This window comes from Canis lupus, chromosome 6, assembly GCF_011100685.1.
Source record: "Canis lupus familiaris isolate Mischka breed German Shepherd chromosome 6, alternate assembly UU_Cfam_GSD_1.0, whole genome shotgun sequence".
NCBI lineage: Eukaryota > Metazoa > Chordata > Mammalia > Carnivora > Canidae > Canis > Canis lupus.
This window is the reverse complement of record NC_049227.1, coordinates 55,895,390-55,912,787: the sequence shown is the minus strand read 5'-3', so window position 1 is coordinate 55,912,787 and position 17,398 is coordinate 55,895,390. Positions and strand designations below refer to the sequence as shown.

Here is a 17,398-nt window from a genome sequence, read left to right as displayed (position 1 = left end):
CTCTCTCTCTCTCTCTCTCTGTGTGTCTCTCATGAATAGATAAAATCTTAAAAAAATAAAAATAAAAATAAAAATAAGAGTACTTATCTTTGAAAGACACATACCAAAATATTTACAGATAAAACCGGGGCTGAAATTTACTTCAAAACCATTACAGAGGAAGGAAAGTGGGTGGGAATACAAAGCAGGACTAGCCCTGAACCCATAGCAGCTGAAGTGGGGTGGCGGGTCCTTGGGAGTTAAACTATTTGTTCTACTCTGTACAGCTGACATATTCCCTAACAGAAAGGCTTTTTAAAAAGCCCTTTAAGCCAAGTCATTGTCACTTATGGAAATAAATAAGTTACCTAAAGGAGTGCCCAGGTGGCTCAGTGAGTTAAGAGTCTGACTCTTAACTTTGGCTCAGGTCACAAGCGTAGGCTTGTAAGATAGAGTCCTGCACTGGACTCCGTGCTGGGTGTGAAGCCTGCTTAAGATTCTCTCTCCCTCTGCATTCCCCATCCTTTCCCCCCCAGGCGCTCTCTAAAATGATGATAATAATAATAATAATAATTAATAAATAGTCACCTGAAGGTGAAGGTTTCACCTTTCCAGTCTTGCAGGGGGTGCTCCTGGATGATGGCCGAGGTCAGAGGGGAGCTCTGCCTTGGGGACTTGGAATGGGGCAGGGTCCCCATGTGACTGAAATTATCACAGGACCTGATGGGAGGAGGGCCTTTTTTCTTCCGTGGAAGGGTACCGTGTATAGACACGTCCTGATAGGCATCTGTGTGATGCTCAGCCAGAGGGGACTTGCTGCTCAGAAGGTCCATGGATGAGGCCAGAGGGAATTGGTGATTCACCGGCATGTTTCTTGGAAGGTTCACAAATTTTCCCGCAGCCATGATTCTCAACTGCTCTAAGGGGAAAAGAAAAGAGTGAAGGTGTGAATCTAAGTTAATCACAAGAACTGACTTCCTACTCACAAAAGGAAATGGAAATGTACCGCATAACAAAAGAACAGGTTTGTGGAGCGTTAAATGTTGAAAGGCATCACTAGGGAAATGTAATACAAGCAGGAAGTTTATTGAGTCCCTTTTCTGATTTCTCCTGGTTGGCAGCAGATTCACCAAAGGAAAAGGGGAAACGTATTTCAGGGACTCTAGAGGCACATGGGCCATTTTATTATTTCAGATGACTGAAGCTGATGAACAACAGGACTAACAAAAAAAGACTACTGAGGAAGCGCTCAAGGTTTCAATATAAGTGCACTAGAGAACACATTATAAATGTTCGATAATTAGCTCACATCTTTCCACCACCCTGTAAATGATAAGAACAGGTGGAGATTACTGGAATTCCTCAGCTGCTAGAAGGCCGTCATGCCAGACCAGCCCCTCAGTTGTGCTACCCAGGGCAACAGGGCAGAATTTTTCTGGCAAAGATCTGGTGCTTACAAATAAATCAATATACTCTAATTAACAAGACGGGCCAGGGTCAGGGGTCAGGAGGTGGGTCACTCCTCCATATATCAGTGGGCTCAGCTGCAGAGGAAAGCCACTGGGGTTGGGGAAATTCATGTACATTGTCCCCCAGAGGGTTCAGGAACCTGCCTGCCACCAGCAGGGTTAAGCAACATACATGTTGTCTGCATAGTCAGGGGAGAGTGGGGAGGAAGAGAAATAAGACCAACAGGGGGCAGAGGGGGGAGAACACGAAAAGAAAAGGAAAATGTGTGCTAGGTTGTATGCAAAAGTAGACCCAAGCAGTTATGCCCAGCTGTGATCATTCGGAGACTTGTCCACACTGAGCAAGAGACAGCACCCACTCACCTCTCCCGGAAAAACAAACTATGGTTTTGACCTAAGTCAAATTGTACAAGACACCTCTAAGGCCAACATATAGAAGAAAAAACCCACAAGCTTGAATAACAATTAGAACTAGTCCTTGGAGACATGAAGGATCCAGAACCTGTCCCGCCTGCCACGGTACCAGACTGGTCCAGACAATAGCGCAGCTAAGTCATGCTAAGCCTGATGCATGACTAGGGAGCAGAACGTTCCTTTGCTCTGCAGTCTGTTCCAAAGCCCCGCAGCCCCCAATCCTCACAGGCCACCTTCCCCACTGCAAAGAGGCCAGGGGGAGTGAAAATCATTGCTTAATAGTACCACACTGCAGAGTCAGTTCCACAAAGGAATTGAGGACTTGAGGACCAGCAAGAAACACACTGCTCTCCAGCAGCTCACAATGTAGCGGGAAGAACCAGGATAAAGGTAGTGCAAGGGAGACAACAGACAACAACATTCACAGTCCGTTGCTTCACGTGCAACAGAGAGAAACACACAGTGCCAGGGGCTGGACGGAAGGAAACCCTTCCCTCAAGGTATACAGTCCTAACCCTGTCCTCAGTTCTTTCCCAAACCTGGTCATTCTGGGGCCTGTCTGCGACCACACAGAGGGCCTGGCTCACGGCGGGCACAGAACAATAGGGCTGTGAGTCCCCCTGGGGGCCTCTCCCGGGTCTGGCCAGTACCTGGCACACTGTCAGAACTTACTCAATGTTAGTCATCATTATTTAAAAAGAAACCCAAGCTCCCTGGTCCTCCCTGCCTGACCACCAGTGATGTAAGCCGACTAGGATTCCCTCACCCCACACACACACACACCCCGCTCCCCACAGTTGTGAATGTTTGCCTGTCCAAGCTGTCAGCACCTTCTTAAGAGAGAGGCCCAGATCATTCCAAAGAACCTGCTGGGGAGGCCCAGAACACCCCACAGAACCTCCTTCTGTGCAAAGGGCCACAGTGTTGATCAACTATTTCCAGGTTATTATGACAGGGAAGGGTTGCCCCGGCTCCAGTGTTTCTGGCAGCTGGTTTCCTCTCTGCTTATTGAAGATCTAGATTTCAAGACTGGGCCAAAGGGCTCTAGAATGCTCCTCAGCAAGTTTCCCCTACTTCAGTGTATTCTCTGAATCGAGGGTTAACACCTGCCCTTCCTACTTATGATTTAACAAGCATTTAAGTGCCTCCTCCATAGAAGATACTCAGAGCAACAATGATGCATAAGCCACAATTCCTGACTAGGAGCTCTAAGAGAGAATCCTATAACTCATCAATAGGGACCCACAACATGCTGGAGGGAAGAACAACTAATTTGAACAACGTGACTTGAGGAGCTCTCAGAGAGGGCAATGCTGGAGATGAAGCACTTTGGAGGGATTTTGAAAGCCTGCCAAGAGGATGCTGGAATGGCAGATGCATAGAGGCAAAGAAGTACATCCACAGGCTCAGAGACTACAAACTGAGCTGTGTGGCTCACGTGGGGACGTCAAAGAGCACTTCCTAGAAGCCCAGCTTAGGACAAGATCATGAAGTCTTAAGGGCTGTGTCAAGGGATCTGGACTGCAGGTGCTAAAGATCTGGAAGGAAGGGACAGAAGCCAGTCTGTGCCCAGATAGGTAAGTCTGGAAATTCTGGAAAGGAAAGAAGGGAGGCAGGCAGACCAGTCAAGCTGATGGCCGCAAGCCACCGAGGAAGGATGAAGAACCCTGATCTAGGGCGGTGGCCAAAGAGACGGAGGGAAGAATGAGGAGCTTGAGGCCTCTGGCTGGGAGAATGAGGACAGAGGCCACAGCCATGGGAGGACGGTGCAGTGCTGTAACATGCTGAGTGGTACAAGGAGGACTCCTGTGGGAGGGAGGCTAACAAGCTCGCCACCGAGCTGGTCAGTGTGAGGAACCAATGGCACAGTTCAGTGTAGGAGGTAAGACAATGGTATGTACACTTGGGAGCCAGGACAGGATGTAGATGTTTAAGAATCATCAACATAAAGGGAATATTTAAACCAGAGAATAGATCCCTTAGCTTGTTATTATCAGCTGTGATAACAGATGTGAAAGTACCTCTTAAACTGTCAGGAAACATACAATATCCATGAATTATATCCCTGCTCTCTCCACTGTGGCTGCTTCAAGCCTGGAGCACCCAAAGGACTGAGTTCTGAAAACCTGAAGCGGTGGTCCGGAAGCTGGCTGCATGAAAGAATTTTCTGGGAAGGAAGCTTTTAAAATTCTGAAACCCGGGACACCTGGTCTTAAGGTGAAGACACCTGACTTAAGGGTTTAAGTCAGTTGGTTAAGCGTTTGACTCTTGATTTTAGCTCAGGTTGTGATCTCAAGGTCGGGGAAATCGAGCCCCGTGTGTGGCTCAGTGCTCTGCGTGGAGTCTGCTTGTCTCTCTCCCTCTGCTCCCCCTCCCCCACCCCCCCACTCATGCTCTTGAGCTCTCTAGAGTGTGAGTTCTCTAAAATAAATAAAATCTTTAAAAATAATAATACATAAGATAAAATCCTGACACCCAAGCTGTAACCCAGACCAATGAAATCAGAACCTCGGTTGGGTAGGAACCTGGCATCATTCTTTTTGAAGCCACCAGTACTGTCCAATGTGGAGCCAAGGTTGAGGACCACTGGATAAGCAAGTCTCTTTCATACAGAACAACTTACACTCAGATTTGGTTACCTGAGGAACAGAACAGAATGACAGTGAGGAGGGGTCAATCAATAGAAGCATCAATTCATTCTTCTATTCAACATCCAAGTATGGAGGGCCTCCTATGTGGTGGGCACTGAGACTGGTATTGGGGACAGTGTCAAACAGCGGTTACTACTCTGTGGTGGAAGCAGACAGCAAGTACTAGCCATATGTGCTGGTGATTTCTAGTGCTATGGGAGCACAAGGAGTGGGGACCAGGATCTAGACTCATCTATGGCCAGAAAAGGCTTTCCTGAGGATGGGATGCTGACCTGAATGATGTGAAGCAGAGTTTAGTAACTGAAGGGAAAAGATTATCCAAGTTGAAACCTCCAGAGAATTCTCAACTGCAGACAAATTGGAAATATCCAAGCCGGGCTCCCCTCTACAACCCACTGCCTCTACCTTGGGCCTCTTCCCCATTAAAATACAGGCTTATCCTTTGTGTAGTCCCTTGGAAAGACTGGTTCAACCCTGGGGCCTATGTCAAGCCTGAATCAGCCCAAAAGTGGCAGTGTGGGCCCCGACCAGAGACAGAACTTCTAAAAAATATAACTAAAAGTGGGGAAGAGGGTAGAAGGGGGAACTATAGTTAGAAGGAACTCAATTACAACCTTCTGGGTCCCTGTAGTTCCTACTTGAGTTTTATTTGCTTTTATTTTTTCCAGACTCCAGAAACCTATGGCAAATCCAACAGATGGAAGTACATGATGTGTAGATGGAATCTAGGTTCAAGGTAAGCACTTTTTTTTTTTTTTTTTTTTAAGATTTTATTTGAGAGAGAGAGCATGAGCAGGGGATGGGAGCTGGAAAAAGCACAGGGAGGAGAAGCAGACTCCCCACAGAGGAGGGAGCCTGACTTGAGGCTGGATCCCAGGACCTGGGGATCACAACATGAGCCAAAGGCAGATGCTTAACCGACTGAGCCACCCAGGCGCCCAAGTACCTTTAATTTTTTATTTTTTTAACTACCTTTCATTTTGAGAGCAAAGCCAGTTACCACATTTGACTCCATTAGGCAAATCTCAAGAGTATTATATATAGGTAGGATCTCAGAGAATGGAGCCCCTTCCTTTTTCCAGATAAGGGAGGTAAATGTTCATTCATTCAATATATATTGTCTCAGGGCTTACAATGCACCAGGAATGAGGACATAATGAACCAGACAAGGTCCTGCTCTCAGGGAGCCTCCATCATGATGGGGTAGGCTGGGGCGGAGGGGGAGGTATCCCTGTCAACACAGACAAGAAAACAAACTAGGTAATGTCTCAGCATCAGTGTCCTAAGGATGAAATGATAGAAGACACTGGCTGGGACGGAGAGTTATTTTAGATGAAGGTGGTATGGGAGGGCTTCTCTGAAGAGATTCCTGAGAAAAGAGAACCAGTCAAGAGAAGATAGAAAGGAAGTTCCAGGCAGGGGACAGAGCAAATCAAAGGCCCTGAGGTGGGACTACATGGTTAGAAAAGCATGGTGAAGACTAACCCCAAATCCCTACTTCCTGGCCCCCAGTTTTCCTCTGCTTGGAGATGCTTCTGTCTCAATGTTCCTAGCCATTATGTACTTCTTATGTACTATGAGGTTGTTGTTTTTTAAATCAAACATGGCATGACTCAGAAGATAAGCTTTAAAGTAAGATAGTCAAACCCCCCACTCTGCCATTTCCTTACTAGTTGTATGGCCTGAAACAAGTTACTCAACCTCTCTGACAGTTTCTCATTTGTAAAAAATGGGTTAAAAATACCTCTTTCGGGGGCACCTGGATGGCTCAGTGGTTGAGCCTTTGGCTCCGGTCATGATCCCCAGGTCCTGGGATCGAGTCCCACACCAGGCTCCTTGCAGGGAGCCTGCTTCTCCCTCTGCCTATGTCTCTGTGTCTCTCATGAATAAACTTTTAAAATCTTAAAAAAAAAAAATCTTTCACGGGGGTGACCTGAAAAGTAAATGCAACTGTATATGGGAAGCCCTTGCCACATGGCAAGCACTCAATAAATAGCAGGTCTCCTCCAAGCAGGTCAGGGACCAGATCTGTCTTGCTTATCCTTGTATCCCTATTACAAAGAGAGCTCACAAAAGGAGTCACTGCTTCTGGGAAAGACCACAGCCAGGAAGGATGAAGAGGTAAATGTTTTAATTCAGAGCAATAGACAAACACACCAAACCAGGTAGGGCACGCACACACACAGACACAGGCACACCGACAGGGCCTATACGCAGTCTTTAAAAGAAAAGCCCTCCAAAAAATAAAAATAAAAATAAAAATAAAAATAAAAATAAATAAAAATAAAAATAAAAATAAAATTAAAAAAAAAAAAAAAAGAAAGAAAAGAAAAGCCCAGGTGAGACTTTGGCCATCTGACGTCACCTGTCTCTACTATGCAGGTAAACAGACACCGTACCCTGACTTGGTCTAATTCCAGACCTTGAAATATATACAAAGGTCAAAGATTCTATATCTTGATGTGAAAAATTGAGACCTTTGTGAATGTTCCGAGAGCTGAAACCTCAATAAGGATAACAGTCAAACTTCCAACGTCTGTGCTACCTTCCTGATTCTCCTCAATGACTGTGCTTTGAAGGGCTCATGAAGAGCAGCCCAATTTGCTTGCTTGGCAAAGTTGTCCGGGAGAAACTGACGATCGTGCAAGCCAAGGCAGGGAAAGGCACACCCCTTGTCTGGATCTTTCCAGTTTATTTCTAAAATGGGCTATTTCCAAGTTAAACTTATAGTCACCTGATGTAGGCATGAAAAACTTTCTATCAGGGGCACCTGAGTGGCTCAGTGGTTGAGCGTCTGCCTGGGGCTCAGGGCGTGATCCTGGGGTCCTGGGATTGAGTCCCACATTGGGCTCCCTGCAGGAAGCCTGCTTCTCCCTCTGCCTGTCTCTCTGCATCTCTCTCTGTGTCTCTCATGAAAAATTAGTAAAATCTTTATTTAAAAAAAACACTTTCTATCATATTTTAAACTCTGGAAATGTAACTGCCTCAGCTGCCCAGTAAGGGCCACAACAGAGAATTTTTCATTTGGATATGTAGTTTTATAACCTCTCTGCAGAGTCAGACAGGAAGATAGAACTGCCACGCATTAAGAAAGAAAAAAAAAAATGGTTTCACACTTAGGATGTTTTTTTCTCCAGTTTAGAAATTAAGAGTACCCCTATTTTCTTTTTTTTTTTTTAAGAGTACCCCTATTTTCGAAGTAAACTTATGAAATCTAGCCAAGTGACTGAAGTATGAATAAGTCTTCCATGGATTGTGTTTTAAGCGACACGACAAAGAATTTATATGATAAAGTTCTTAAGCTTAGCATTCATTTGACAAGTAGTCCTTTCTACATGAATAGGAGATTGAGATCTCGGTTAGTCATCCTGGAAATGCCAGGCTTCTCAGCAGGTTTAGAGAAAGCTGGAGTCAAGGAGGTGAGGGAGCTCCTGGCGGGGGGCAAGCCTTTTACACTGTATGGGGTACAGTGTCCAGGGGGGACACTGCCGTGCAACCTCTCGGCCTGTGGCTTCTGCACTCCTGACCGGGCAGTGCCTGTCCGGAGGCTCTACCGAGCCCCCTCTGCCAGCAACCAGGCCTCCCCTTCCTCCCGCCTCCGTCCTTGGCAGCATGCGGGAGATCATCCGCCCCGACTGACCTTCCCTCCGCCAATATATTTTCCTTGGACAGATCTGCGTAGCCTTGGGAGATAAGAGTCAAGGTTTAAAAGAATCTCAAACGCTTGGCTCCACTTTCTATCCCAGCTAATGGCTTGAGGCGAAAGCACACGCGAGGTTAGGCAAACGCTCTTGCCCCTTTGCACTTTTCTTCGAGCAAGTTAACACCCAAATCAGGATTTTTCCACCCCAGCCACGACCCACCGTGCTGCCCCCGGAACACTTGGCCTTGCCAGTTGCCTCGGAGCCCACTCCACCGCCCAGACAAGTGTCTGCACCTGATCAAACTTTTAAAGTGGCGGCACCCGCTGCCCCGGAGGGGGGTAGGGGGGATGGGAGTGGAGGTAGGGGGGATGGGGATGGGGGTGGGGGGAGGGCTGAGATGGAGCCTCTTCCCGGCGCGTCCACCGTCCCTCCCTTCCCCTCCCCGACGCCGAGGGAGCAACACAACCAAACTATTCATTCTTTCTCAACAAAGGGAGAGCGAGGGAGGGGGATGTTGTCAACAGTTACTGGGCAAGCTCCTTCTCTTTCTTTGCAAACTTTCCAGGAGATTAGTGGAGAGGCTCGCCTCCTCCCAGCCCAGGGCTTCCAGCGGAGCCCCCAGGGCCCGCACCCCCGGCCCCCCGCAGAGAGGGCCCGGCCCCGGCCGGGATGGGGCCGGGATGCAGCCGGGGCGCGCGGGGGACACCAGCGCCCGGGAAGGTGCGGCTCGAGGGCCACGAGCAGAGATGCTCGCCGAACGCCGCCTCCGGGGAGTCCCGGCGGGTCCCCACTTGCGCCACTCGCGCCCCCAACGCCAGCTCTGCCGGGGGCAGGGGCAGAGAGTCCTAACTTTCTCCAGCAAACCTCCCCCCGAGCGGGTCTTGCCGGGGGAGGGCAAGGCCGGGGCGCCCCGCGCGGGATGCGGGGGCGCGGGATGCGGGGCGGGGGCGGGGGCGGGCACTCACCTCCCCGCGCGGCGCGGCGCGCCCGGGCTCCCGGCTGCAGGCGCTGCTCCCCGGGCCGCGGCCGCTCATGGTCGGGGCGCGGCTCCGCGGCTCCGCGGCTCCGGCAGGTCCCGCCCGCGCGGCTGCAGGCGCGGCTCTGCGCTCCGGCCCCCAGCTGGCGACTCGCGGCGTCGCGGCCCCACCCCGGCTGCCGGTTCGCGCCGCCTCGCCGACCCCCCCCCCCCCCCACATTTACATGCCGCGACCTCGCCCGGCCCCCTCCGCCCGGGATTCGGAGCCCGGGGCTCCTCGCCGCTGCCCGGGACGCCGGCCTGGAAGTGCGGGGTGGCCGCTGCCCCCCGCCGCGCCCCTCTCGGGGCAGCCCTGCCCCGCCGCTCCCCCCCTTCCCCGCGAGGCTTAATCCGCCTCACTGTCGGCGGACCACCTAGCTGGGCCGCAGTTTAAAGGGCTTCGGGGAGGGAGACAAAGCTCCAGGTAACCACAGATTCCCGAGCCGTGGAGCAGGCCAAGCCATCACACCCACCTGGACAAGTTGAAAGCCAAGTAGCGACTGGAATGGGCATTTCACTACTAGGTGGCTTAGGGGGTGGGAGAGGGGAGCCAACTGGAGAGGTCCTACAGGCTCAGCTAGCAAGGCCTGTTATAAAGCTACAGACATAGTAATTGGCAACGAGGATAGACAAACTGACCAAAAGAATGGAGAGGCCAGAAGCTGAACTACATTAAACGGTCACAGTTCGTGTCAAAGATGCCACCGTGATGCATAGAGAAAAGACTGTATGTCTTTTCGGTAAATGATGCTGGATCAAACCCTCAAACCCACAAACCCACATGCAGAAAAAGGAAGAATCTTGACCCCTACCTCAAACCATGTCAACAGAACAAATTCCAGATGGATTTTAAATCTAAATGTGAAAGATAAAAACAATAAAACTATCCAAAGTAAAAATTAAAAAAAATACATCTTCATGCCCTTGAGGTAGGCAGAGACTCCTTAAACGCATCAGGTGCTAACTATTAAAGGGAAAAACTGCTCATTGGACAACATTAAAAGTAAGAACTCCTGGTCCTCGGAAGACACCATTAGTGAAAAGTCAGGCCCCAAAGGAAGAAAAGATCATTGCAACACATGTGTCCAATAAGGAACTTGCATACAGACTCTATAAAGAATGCTTACAGACCAATAAGAAAAGGGCAGAATGTCTGACTGAAAATAAGTAGAATATTTATTTGAACAACATTTCTCAGAAGGGGATTAACCAGGCATTTCTTAAGACCAAACAATAAACCTATGAAAAGTTTCTCAATTACTAATCATCCCAGAAATAAAAACTGAAGTGAATGTTTCACTTCACACCCACCAGAATGGCCAAAATTAGAGAACTTCCAACTACACTTTACAGATCGGTTGGACATTGTCTACCAAAGCTAAATTAACATGTAGCCTGTGACCCGGCCAATTCCATCCTTGGGTATCTTGTCTACTCCACAGAGATGTACGCACATATTCACCAAAGACGTGTTCAACAATCTTTATAGCATCTCTCTCTATAACAGCCCCCAAGAAACCACCTAAGTGTCCAACAGTGGGAGAGATATAAACTCCGGATAATACTATACAATAATAACAACTTCTATATTCAACAAGATGCAGGACTGTCACAAATATGATGTTGAGTGAAAGAACCTGAACAGAAATGGATACATACTATATACTTTCATTTTCGTGAATTCCAAAAACAGTCTAAACATATCTATGATTTTAAAGGTAAAGATAGTGTTATCTTGAGGATTGGGTAGTGAGGGAAAGGGAGCCCAGAGGGGGCTCCAGATGCTAGTAGTCTATTTCTTCATCCAGGTGCTGGTTATTATATAGATGTATCTATTTTATAAAAATTAACTGTCCTTCATTTTATAAAAACTAATTGGTTTGTTCACGGCTCTCCTTGTATGTTCTACTCCAATAAAAATGTTTTAGGGGCACCTGGGTGGCATAGTGATTGAGTGTCTGCCTTTGGCTCAGGTCTTGATCCCGGGGTCTTGGGCATCGAGCTCCCTGCAGGGAGCCTGCTTCTCCCTCTGCCTATGTCTCTGCATCTCTCTCTCCCTCATGAATAAATAAATAAATAAATTTTTAAAAAGTTCTAAAAATTGAGCCATGTTGGATATTGTTTTTTGGGGGGGGGGAGGGACAGAGGGAGGAGAGAGAATCTTGAGCAGGCTCCATGCTCAGCATGAGCACGGGCTGAATCTCATGACCCTGAGATCATGGCCCGGGCCTAAATCAAGAATAAGAAGCCTAACCGACTGAGCTACTCAGACACTTATGTTGGGTATATTTTATGTCATTTCCAGCCCTTTAAGAAAGAACTATTGGCAAGTCTGTAAGATTCTAAGTGCAGCATCCTTAAGAATGAGTTTCTACATTTTCCTCATAGGTGTTTTTGCGGGTTGGTTTTGATCTTCCCTGCCTTGTGACATACAGAGAGGCCTTGGGCAAGTCACTGTTCCTTTCAGTCCTCCATTTCCTCATGAGTGAGTGAATGAACGCATGTGAGGAGTCGAGGAAATAATAAAATAATAAATATGAAAGTGCCTGGCTTATAGCAGTTATCATTAACTATACTCTAATTCATGACACATTCTATGTCTTCACAACACCCCTGTGAGATAGGAAGCATCTTTTTTTTTTTAAGATTTAATTTATTTATTCATGAGAGACATACAGAGAGAAAGAGAGAGAGGCAGAGACACAGGCAGAGGGAGAAGCAGGCTCCATGCAGGGGGCCTGACGTGGGACTCGATCCTGGGTCTCTAGGATCATGCCCTGGGTTGAATGAAGGCGGCACTAAACCACTGAGCCACCTGGGCTGCCCATCTTTAGCCCCATTTATATGGGAGAAAACAGATTCAGAAAGTTTAAGTAATTTCTACCATAAATTCATTCAACAAATATTTGTGCATGCCTAATGTGTGCCAAGATCCATAGCTAGTGAGCCTCAGAGTCAGAATTTGAATCAGGTGTTTTAACTTCAAGTTTAGTGGTCTTTCCATCACACAACTACCTTAATACTCGTATCTTCAGTGCCTAGCCATTGCAGGTGCTCAATTCATTAATGGATGGATTATACTATTCTTAATATACAGTTGACCCTTGAGCAACATGGGTTTGAACTGCACAGGTCCACTTTATATGAGGATATATAAATATATATACGTAGGAGTGTACTATATTTTCTCTTTCTCCAGATTTTCTCAATACTATTTTCTTTTCTCTGGCTTACTTTTTTTTTTTTTTTGTCCGCCAGCCCGCCGGCTTTCTCTGGCTTACTTTATTGTAACAATACAGTATATAATACATGTAACATACAAAATATGTGTTAACTGACTGTCTTTGTAAAGTAAGGCTTCCAGTCAACCATAGGTTATTAGTAGCTAAGTATTTGGAGAGTCAAAAATTATATGCACATTTTCAACAGCACTGGGGTCAGAATTGCATTGTTCAAGGATCAATCTTAATTTTCTGATTAGGTAATATTGAGAAATACATATAATGATATAGAGTGAAAATTCCTCCTCTCCGCTCTCTCATCTGCCCAGTCCCCCTCCCCTCATAGGAAAAACTGCTATTAATATCACATATGCCTAGCAGAGTTTCTCTAAGTGTGTGTATGTTATCCTCAACCCTTGCACAGAAAGTAACATACTATACCCACACTTTGCTTTTTTTTTTTTTTTCACTTAACAGTATATCTTGGAGATTTTCCCATAATGGTATTCTTTTGAAGAGATGTGCCATAATTTGCTCAATCCATGCCCTGTTCATGACATTTGTTTCCAATCCTTTCCTATTACAAAAAATACTGCAATGAATAATGTTGCATATACACCATTTTTTTTTATATACACCATTGATATGGGCAAATATATCTATAAGATAAATTTCCGGGGTGCCTGGGTGGCTCAGCGGTTTGGTGACTGCCTTTGGCCCAGGGCATGATCCTGGGGTCCCGGAATCGAGTCCCGCATCGGGCTCCCTGTGTGGAGCCTGCTTCTCCTCTGTTTATGTCTCTGCCTCTCTCTCTCTCTTTCTCTCTTTCTCTGTGTGTGTGTCTCTCATGAATAAACAAATGAAATCTTTAAAAAAAAAAAAAAAAGTAAAATTTCCAGAGGTAAAATTGCTTAATCAAAGGGTATATGCTTTTGCAATTTTGCAATGCCAAATTGCCTTCCATTGGGACTGTACCAATTTATACCTCCCAGCAATATAAGAAAATGTCTATTTTCCTCATTTGCTGGGCAGAAGGCCTTATTATTAAACTTTTGAATTTTTGTCAACCTGACAAGTAAAATGTGAATTTTAGTGCAATTTTAATTTGCATTTCTTTTACAATAAGTGAGGCTGCTCATCTTTTCATGTTTAGTGGCCATTTATTTTTCCCTTTTAGAATTTGTGCTTCCACTTTTCTGTCCATCTGTAGATCTTTTTATGATCAATGTTCTAGGATCTCATTCCATGTTAGGAAGCTGAATTCTTTGTAGTATGAGCTGTAAATTTTTTTTCAATGACAATATTAAAGAAAAGAAGTGATATATACAAATCACTGTTATCTTAGGAAGCTCATTCTGGAAACCATGCAGAATGAACCAGAGGAGTGACAGCAGGATATTGATGAGAAGACTATGGCAATTGTCACATGACAAGGCCCTTGACCAGGCTGGTGACAGGGGGAATGGAAGGACCAAAAAAACCAAAGCTACTACCAAGAAATAATTGTCAAGAATTAATAATTACCAATGATGACAATGACAATAACAGTAGCTACAATTGGGTTAGGAGTAACAAGCCAAGTACTATGCTAAGTGCTTTACAAGCCTTAAGCCACAAGCTGGTACTATTATTGCCTCATTTCACCAATATGGAAAGTGTATTTTAGTAGCTAAGTAACTTACCCAAATTCACACTGGATGTAGGTAGCAGAACCAAGGCTAACTCCAGGTCTATCTGACCCCAGGTGCCTAGCAGGTGAAGGAAAATGATCAAAGGTCTGCAATCCAGGAGCCTGAGTAATGCCTGACTTGATGACAGATGTAGAAGAGGCTAGAGAGCAACATGACCACTTTCAGGTTCACTGAGCGTTTTTCAAAACGTTTCATGTACATGATCACTCTTCCCTTAAAGTCTGTGAGTCAAAGAGGGTAGTAGTATACCTATTTTACTGATAGGAAGACTGAGGCACCCTGACATTAAATCACCAACCGCAGTTAAGATGTTCTAAATGCAGAACAGGTCTTCCATCAATATGTGCCTTGTAGCCTCCTCTCCTTCTTGGCATTGGTCACAGTTCATAGTTACATATTTATTTTTTAATGATTTATTTTTGTTATTTCTGTTTAATGTCTGCTGCTTTCTAGACTCTAAGATCCATGTCTGGCTTTACTTTTGTTTTGTCCCCAGTTTGGGACATGGAGCATCACCGGTAATCAGTACATATTTATTGAATGAATGAATGAACTCCAGACCCCTAGACCCTTTGTCCTTTCATCTTTGAACTAATGGTAAAGTTTCCTTATAAGCAAAATAAATGTAATGCCATGGACATGGGCTGTGCCATAAATAATTTAGGATTCAAATTTCTTCAAGGGTACACCCAGCTTCCACATTAATGTTTAAACAATAAAACCCAGGGCCAAAGGGCCACATGAAGGGACAACACTACCAGTGATATGGAAGTGATGTCTTCTGGACAGTGCAAGAGGCTTTGTCGGGGAGCACTCAACCTAAAGTTGATCCCTTCCTGCCACAAAGTAGTTTGTTGAACTCTCTCCACTCCAGGACATCACTAGTTACAAGGCAGCTGGGGCAGGCATTGGACAAAATGTACTTTAAGAAAAAGAACTCCTAAAATTTCAGCTTTGCCCAGCCCTAAGTGGTAACAATAAGGAACAACAGATGTTTAAGCTATAACTGAAGGCCAAAGAGAAAATCTGAACTTGAACAACTGCAGACAGAGAGACAAAATCCCCTGAAGTTCTATATAATAAGCCACTGACACAAAGAGGTGGCATCTCTGACATGCACCAGAGCAACAAGCATTGCGGTATTTTCAGAAACCATACGGTCAAGGTTCCTGCTTCGTGAAGAGTTAGCCATGGACTTGGTGTCACGGAAATCCCCAGTCTACTGAGCAGGGAAGTCAACCCAGCTTCCAAAAGGTGTGATGGCTGCCAACTCAGTTATATTGGCTAGAGAAGTACTGGAGGAGGATTATGCCTGGAAAGACTCTCAAATACTTACTGAATGAGTGAGTGAGTGAAAAAGAGATGCAGTTATTGACAACAGAGGCTCATTTTCTATACAAGGGATACCTCAACCTGATGGTCTACATTTGAACTACCTGTTTCAGGACTTGCCTCATCACCAGACTTTGGACATTTGTTCCCAGATACTTTCTTTATTTGATGACCAGCTTTGCACGAATAAGCTTCTCAATGTATTTAACAATCAAAAGAGAATATACCAGAATATCTCTGGATAATTATGAAATTCCAGATGATTTGAATGTCCTCATTTACAAAGCTCTCCTTTTCAAGTTGTTCTTTTCCAGTAAACACGTATTATTTTTATTATTAAAAATGTCACTTAGAAGGGCACTTGGATGGCTGAGTTGCTCAAGCATCTGCCTTTGGCTCAGGTCATGATCCTGGGGTCTTGGGATCAAACCCTGCATCCGGCTCCCTGCTCAGTGAGGAGTCTACTTGTTCCTCTCTCTTGGCCCCTCCTCCCTGCTCATGCTATCTCATGCTCTCTCTCAAACAAATAAATAAAATCTTTTTTAAAATGTCACTAGAATTCATTAGGCCCTACATTATGGAAAGCATCACTAGCCCGGGGAGACAGGAAGCGGAGTATGTCATCAGATAGCAAAGCACAGACACAGAGTAAGAGAAGCACTGGCTCAGCAGAGGCCCCCTGTGCTATGGAACAGAGAAGGGAGAGTTGAAAGGACTATTGATGCTGGTGAAATAAAGGAGAAGGAGGAGTTTGGGAAAAGAAATGCTTCATATGGAAATGAAGAAAGAGGAAACACATGCATGTAAAACCCAGTACAATGGCTATTTGGCTGCCATCTTGAATTATGCTGGGAAGGGGCTCAGTTTAGATGCTGCAAGTTGCCCCAGCATGGGGGTGGGGGTGGGGGGGTGGAGCCCTGCCAGCATTGTCTAGTGCAGCAGAAGGAACCTAGAAAGTTGAAGGAATGAAGGGAACATGAAGCCTGCCAGTTCCCCTAAACGGGAGGAGTCAGACTGAAAGAAAAACCTGACTTGTTTAGATGGACTAATTCAATCTTTGATAACTGGCTTCTTATCTGGCTTCCCAGATAAATGGATTTCAGCCTAATAGAATGGTTTGTGGGATGTTGGTTAGGACTCACTCACCATCTTGAAAAAAAAAAAAAAAATCTTCCTAACAATGTTATCACTTCAAATTCCATGATTAGCTGCTCATTTCTTTGTGTTAGGGACCAACTTCTCTCTACAGTCTTCTGTTCGGTAAAACAATGTTAATCCTTAATGGATGACGTAATAGAACATTGGCTTCCAATGTGTCCTTTGCCCCCACAACTCTACCTCTAGGAACCTGTCCTGCAGAATACTCACCTGTACACACTAAGATATTCATGGCAGCACTGTTCACAGTTTAACAAGTGCTTATCTGCAGAAAGATGACTAAATTACAGCGCATCTCGTCTATGGCACACACTGTGCAACTGATAAGAATGATGTAATTCTATAGGAACTGATACAGAAAGGTATCTGAAATATCACTAACTGAAAAAAACAAATTGCTCCATAAATGTAGGAATAACAAGCTTATATATTTGTGTGGGATTATGTGTCTACATGTACAAAATGTGTAAAAGAATTTTTCTTTTTTAAGATTTATTTATTGAGCAGGGAGGGGCAGAGGGAAAGGGAGAGAAAGTCTTAAGCAGACTCTGCACTGAGCATGGAGCCAGAGGCAAGGCTCGATCTCAGGACCCTGAGATCACAACCTGAGCTGAATTGAAGAGCCGGACACTTAACTGATTGTGCCACTCAGGCGCCACTGAAAGAATTTTCTCACATAAAACTGAGAGGTGAAATTGACAGGTGAGCAGGGGGCGACTTTGCTTTTTCCTTTACGTTATTCTAAACTGTTCAAATTTTTTCCTTGAGCACTGACTGCTTCCATCATTAATGATAATTTACACACCACTTACTATGCGCCAGGT

General features: G+C 45.6%; 1 protein-coding gene across 3 annotated transcripts in view; it reads right to left on the bottom strand.

Annotated features, from left to right (window-relative positions):
* BCAR3 (BCAR3 adaptor protein, NSP family member) overlaps positions 1-17,398 on the bottom strand; it is a 156,222-nt gene that overhangs the window by 104,734 nt on the left and 34,090 nt on the right. For 2 of the 3 annotated variants that reach the window (XM_038541304.1, XM_038541306.1), the window contains exon 2: positions 568-898. In XM_038541304.1, the coding sequence (XP_038397232.1) occupies positions 568-884 (317 nt within the window). In that variant the 5' untranslated portion in view covers positions 885-898. Of the gene's footprint in view, positions 1-567; positions 899-9,122; positions 9,207-17,398 lie in introns of those variants that run through there. The other variant, XM_038541305.1, reaches the window with a different exon arrangement.